At 48.9% G+C, this 5,585-nt stretch overlaps 1 protein-coding gene across 1 annotated transcript; it reads right to left on the bottom strand.

The window, feature by feature from the left end:
* Window positions 1-3,935: 3,935 nt before the first annotated feature.
* LOC130031241 (transmembrane protein 184C-like) lies at window positions 3,936-5,153 on the bottom strand. Its single transcript, XM_056122503.1, has one exon. It carries the CDS (start codon window positions 5,151-5,153, stop codon window positions 3,936-3,938), a length of 1,218 nt encoding a protein of 405 aa, XP_055978478.1.
* Window positions 5,154-5,585: the final 432 nt, after the last annotated feature.

The raw sequence follows: 5,585 nt of genomic DNA, 5'->3' as shown, positions 1-5,585 counted from the left end.
CTTGGAGAACTATTGAAAGGGGCTTTGGCAATCTATTGCAACAGAGAACAAGAGGGCACAGGAAGAAATAGAGCCCAAGAGTGGTTTTGCATTTGAGGACTTCAACAGAAACTCAAAAGGGATATGCCACTTCTGCCATCAGGATGGGCACTGGAAAAGTGAATGTCCAAATAGGAGAAACTTCTGCAGAGACCCCGTCCATGATAATAACAAGCACTGGTGACAGGACTACCCACCAAGTCCTAGGTCCCAGAAATAGTTGCTCTAGAATCCAACACTGCAAACCACAGGGACAAGAAGTTTGAAGCACAGCATCTACAAAATAGATATATATTTTCAAGGTTAATAATTGTTTTCTTCTCTTGGAAATGGTTCTATGTCTTTCTATAGGGGCAAGGGAGTACTTTATACTTTCTATTTCTTCATATGAGAATATTTGCTCTAATGTTCTTTGGTTTTAGTGAAATGGGATTTAGTTGCCACATGTCTAACCATGTCTGCCACACTAGAGTCTTGAAACCCCAATGATCATTCGACCACCATCATAGAAACTAACCACAGCTTCACCAGAGCTCCAGTTAGGGAACAGGAGTTGTATCCTAGGGGTCCAAAGAAAGACCAGCACCCACATGTCAACAAGAAGTCATTTCAGAAGATGGGCCTTTGGCCCAATCCCTAAAATAAATTTAGGGTAATAACTCCTGACATTAGGAGTTAATGCTTTAGGGGATAAATTAATAATTTAGGGGAATTCTTCAGCAGAAGCTGAGGTGTAGAGTGCTAGGTCACTTTCAATCTCTGCCTATGGACCAGGCAATCAGAACGTAGAATAGGATGGCTTGGGGTGGGACTCGGCAGTAGATAAAAGGAAGCCCCCCTCCCTCTGTCTCTGAGCACACATTCTCTGGACTCTCTCCTCTCTCCATGGATCAGGTCTTTCCTAGACATGGGGCTCAGACCCAGGCAGGGCTCAAGATGCCCTGTAGTGACAAGGCACTGAGCACAGGACTCTCACCCACACACACATGAACATGGCCAGAGAGTAGGAAAGCAAGGACTGCATGACAGGAACTGCTGGGATAGAGCTGTGAAGCCCATTTGATGGTACAGAACATAGGATCTAATCTGCCTGGGCAGCTGTACTGGAGACAGAGGAAAGCTTAGATGAGATAGAGAGCAACGCAGGGACAGGACCCAGGCAATGTTCGTGGGGGGGGGCAAGTAGACAGCTTGGGACAGGACAGGGAAGTCCTCCACGGGTCCAGAAAGTGTCAGGGACAGGACATGGCTATCATTCACAAGTAAAGGTGAGGCCTGGACATCTAGGGAAGGACCTGGAACCATTTATTTTTCTGTACAAGAAACTAACTTTCAATCTTCTGAGTTTTAGGTGCAAATATTTCATACAATTCTCCCAAACCCACCACCGCTTTCTTGCTAATGAGAGTGCAGCAGGTATGGCATTTGCCATTCTTTAGCTCTTTGGGTCACACTGGCAATGCTCATGGGTTACTGCTGGCACTCTAATTACTCTTGGCAGTTCTCGGGGCACCATACAGGATACTGCAGATCTAAGCCAGGGCGGTCTTGTTCAGGGAAAATTTCCCACCTGCTGTACTATTATTACTATTATTACGCTGGAGCGATAGCACAGTGGGTAGGGCGTTTGCCTTGCATGCAGCCAACATGGCCGACCCGAGTTCGATTCCTCCGCCCCTCTCGGAGAGCCCGGCAAGCTACCGAGAGTATTCAATATGCCAGACACAGTAACAACAAAGTCTCCAATGGAGACGTTACTGGACCCGCTCGAGCAAATTGATGATCAACGGGAGGGCCTGTACTATTATTACAGTAGGGCATTTGTTTTCTACACAGCCAACCCAGATTGGATCCCTGGCAATTTATGTGGTCCCCTAATCACCAATAGGAGTGTTCCCTAAGCGGGGACTGTGGAGTAAGCCCTGAGAAAAGAAGATAAAAAAAGGATAGAATTGGTGAAAAAGAAGAAGGAAAAGAATGGTGGGAGGAAAGGCTAAAAGGAAGGAGAAGGGAATAAGGGAATAAGGAAGAATGAAAGAAAGAAATCAAAGAACGAAAGTTAGAAATAAGGGAAAGAAAAACCAAAAGAAGCAAGTATCAAAAGTAAGAAAGGAAAGAATGGAAGGAAGAGGAGAAGAAGGAAGGAAGGAAGGAAGGAAGGAAGGAAGGAAGGAAGGAAGGAAATCCAGAAGGAAAGAAAGAAGAAGAAAACTGGAGGATTCCAGGACTGAAGGAAGGGAGGGAAAGAAAGAAATTGGATGGAAGGAAGAAAAAAGAACGAACGTATTAAAAAAAGGGGGTAAATGGAGAGGGGAGTATGGTAGGAGGGAATGAAGAATGGAAGAAAAAGGAAGGTAGAGAAATAAAGGAAGAAATAAAATAGAATAAAAGAAACAAAAGAAAGAAAAAGAAATGGGGAAGAAGTGAGGGAGGAGGGAATAAATGAGTGAAGAAAGAAAGGAAGAAAAATAAAAGGAAGAAAAAGAAACGAGGATGGAAGGAAGGAATGAATGAAGTAAGGAAAGAAAGAAATGGAAGAGAAAGAAGGAAAGAGTTAAGAACAGAGGTAGGAAGGTGTAGAGAGAGCAAAAAGGAAAGGGAGAAAGGAAAAAGAGAGGAAGGAAGTAAAAGAGAAAGATGAAGGACGTAGGAAAAGAGGGAAGGAGAGAAAGGGAGAGAGGAATAAGAAAAAATAAAGGAAGAAAACAAAAGAGAAAGAAATAGAAAAGAAAGATGGTATGAAGGAGAAGGAAGGAAGGAAAAGGGAAGGAGGAAGTGGAGGGAGGGAAGGAAGGAAGGAAGGAAGGGAGGGAAGGGAAGAGGCAGGGAGGGAGGGAGGGAGGAAGGAAGGAAGGAAGGAAGGAAGGAAGGAAGGAAGGAAGGGAGGGAGGGAGGGAGGGAAGGAGGGAAGGAGGGAGGAAAGGAGGGAGGGAGAGAGGAAGGGAGGGAAGGAGGGAGCCAAGGATGGAGGGAAGGAGGGAGGGAAGGAGGGAGGGAAGGAGGGAGGGAAGGAGGGAGGGAAGGAGGGAGGGAAGGAAGGAACAAAGGAAGGATAGTAGGAGGGGATGTAGGGAGGCAGGGAGGGAGGAAGGGAGGGAAGGAGGGAAGGACGGAGGGAGGGAGGAAGGGAGGGAAGGACGGAGGGAAGGAATGAAGGAGGGGAGGGAGGGAGGGAGGGAGGGAGGGAAGGAAGGAACAAAGGAAGGATAGGAGGAGGGGGACCAAGGGAGGGAGGAAGGGAGGGAAGGAGGGAAGGAGGGAGGGAGGGAAGGAGGGAAGAAGGGAGGAACAATGGAAGGATAGGAGGAGGGGAGGGAGGGAGGAAGGGACGGAAGGAGGGAAGGAGGGAGGGAGGGAGGGAGGGAAGGAGGGAGGGAAGGAGGGAGGGAAGGAGGGAAGTAGGGGAGGGAGGGAGGGAGGCAGGGAGGGAGGGAAGGAAGGAAGGAGGAAAAGAATGAAAGAAAACACCCCCCCTCAGTTCCTGTGGGCAGACACTGGGACACTCCCTGTCTGCCTGTGGGAGTGTGGGAGCCTCACTGGAGGCAGGTCAAGGTGAGCCTAATGAGTCTGTGCAGAACTGGAACTTGTACCTGGACCGAACGTCCTTATGTCTGATGTCTTCTCCATAGATTGGCTGTCCAAGCGATGGTCCTCTGCATTGCTCTAGGATGGGAGGGAGGAAAAAGAATAAAATAAAAAGGAGAAAGGGAGAGTGGAATACAGTAGGAGGAAATGAAGAAGGGAAGAAAGAGGAACACAGAGAAATAAAAAGTATTGAGGAGTATAGCACTGGATTATGGATTATGGCTTATGGATTCTGAAGTCTCAGCTTCTTCCATGTGTTCTTCTGTGTCATTTTACATGACTTACGTATATGTAACTGTACTAGGCACATTCTATTCTACCAGGACTTCTTCAAGCTCTTGGTGACTACCAATGTGTGGCAGTGATGTGGAAGAAGTGACTGAAGTGTCTGGTGACGAAGACAACAGGTTGAATTGCTCATCTTCGTCCATTGGAACAGTTTTACTTTTTGGTTTCCCCCTTAACGTTTTGCTAATGTTCTTCGCCTGCTTAGAAATGTCACTTTTGATGTCAGAGATATCCCATATTTCTAGGAACAAAGAGCAACATGTTCCTCGTTCTTCGTCTCCCATATAAGGGGCATAAGAGAAGGTGTAGTGGTGGACTATGGCGGCAATGAACATTTCTATGCAGATGATAAAGTCCTGCAGCCCCGTGGCCACTGTCTCTTCTGTCTGCCACTCCCAGGTGGAGTTCTGGGAAATTACACCAAATTTCACCAGCAAAGCAATCAACACTGCTTGCCAGAATGTGACAAAAACGACAAGCTTCACACAAAGGAACTTTCCTATTGCCTGGATGGGCCTCAGCTCCTCTTTCAGGGCTTTATGAAATATCAGGAGGCTATACATGGCAAAGAACTGGGACACGTTGTTGATGATGACCAAATACATCCAGGCTCTGTGCAAGCTGAAGGTTCCTTCACTGTACACCTTGAATATCTCACAGATCACGGCGGCGTAGGTGGTGATCAGCCTGATTAGGATGTACTGCAGCACTCCCAGCTTGCACCGGTACAGCAACACCTCTCCCACGGGGCAGGGCGGGCAGCAGCAGAAGGGTATGGGGGGCTGCGTCTTCTCTTTGCCTTGCATCATAGCTTCCAGGTTGGGGTACTGGCTCTTCAAGTAGTTGAATAGGAAGTTCATAAAGTTGTAGAGGACATACGCTTCGTAACACTCCCGCATGGTGTCCACGTAGATGGCGATGGACGGATACTTAAGAGCCACCCAGCTGTCTATGCTGTACACGGGCACCATCCAGAGGATCCTCATGATGGGTTTCTGAAGCTCGGGCCTCGTGTAGTGCACCAAGTGCTGCAAAATCTCCCAGAAGGTCACGGGGATGGTGAACAGCACGAAGATCCCGGCGATAAACCACGCCTTGGTGTGGATACTGACTTCCAGTTTCTGCAGGTGCCACACACCCAGGGGGATGGTCACGACCACGGCCAGCAGATAGAGGGTCAGCACTAACGGTCGGATCCAACGCCTCCAGTTCTTAAGTTTAGGCACGCACGTGTCGAGCATTTCTCAAAGGTTCAAGGCAAAGAGCGCAGAAAGTCTCTGAGGCCCCTGCGCTGAGGTCCAAGGTTATAGGTGGATGCGCATTCCATGTAACAAAGCAGCAGTGTGACATCAGGGGTACCGCTGGGCGCCGCCCCCGCTGTACCACTGACGGCCGCCGGGGGCGCTGCGGCCAGCATCCTCGCTGCTTGCCTGCATCTGGCCCCTTACAAAGTCCTGGGACCCCTGGCGCGACCCCTTGCCCCTGAACCCCTGCACTCTGTCTGGCCTCTAAAGGAGAGCAGTGACCTACATTGAGATGGTCCCGGCCCCTTCTCTCGGGGCCAACCTTCCACCCTGGCTCTCCTGGTTCAATCTTGCTGATGATGTACAGGGGTGAGGCCCAAGAGGGTCCTTCACTCCCTGGGAACTCCCCGGACTGTTTGTAGACTCTGG

The sequence above is a fragment of the Sorex fumeus genome, unplaced genomic scaffold, assembly GCF_029834395.1.
Source record: "Sorex fumeus unplaced genomic scaffold, SorFum_2.1 ptg000046l, whole genome shotgun sequence".
In the NCBI taxonomy this organism is placed as follows: Eukaryota; Metazoa; Chordata; class Mammalia; order Eulipotyphla; family Soricidae; genus Sorex; species Sorex fumeus.
The sequence above is the reverse complement of the archived record's forward strand: the minus strand, read 5'-3'. Positions and strand labels throughout refer to the sequence as shown.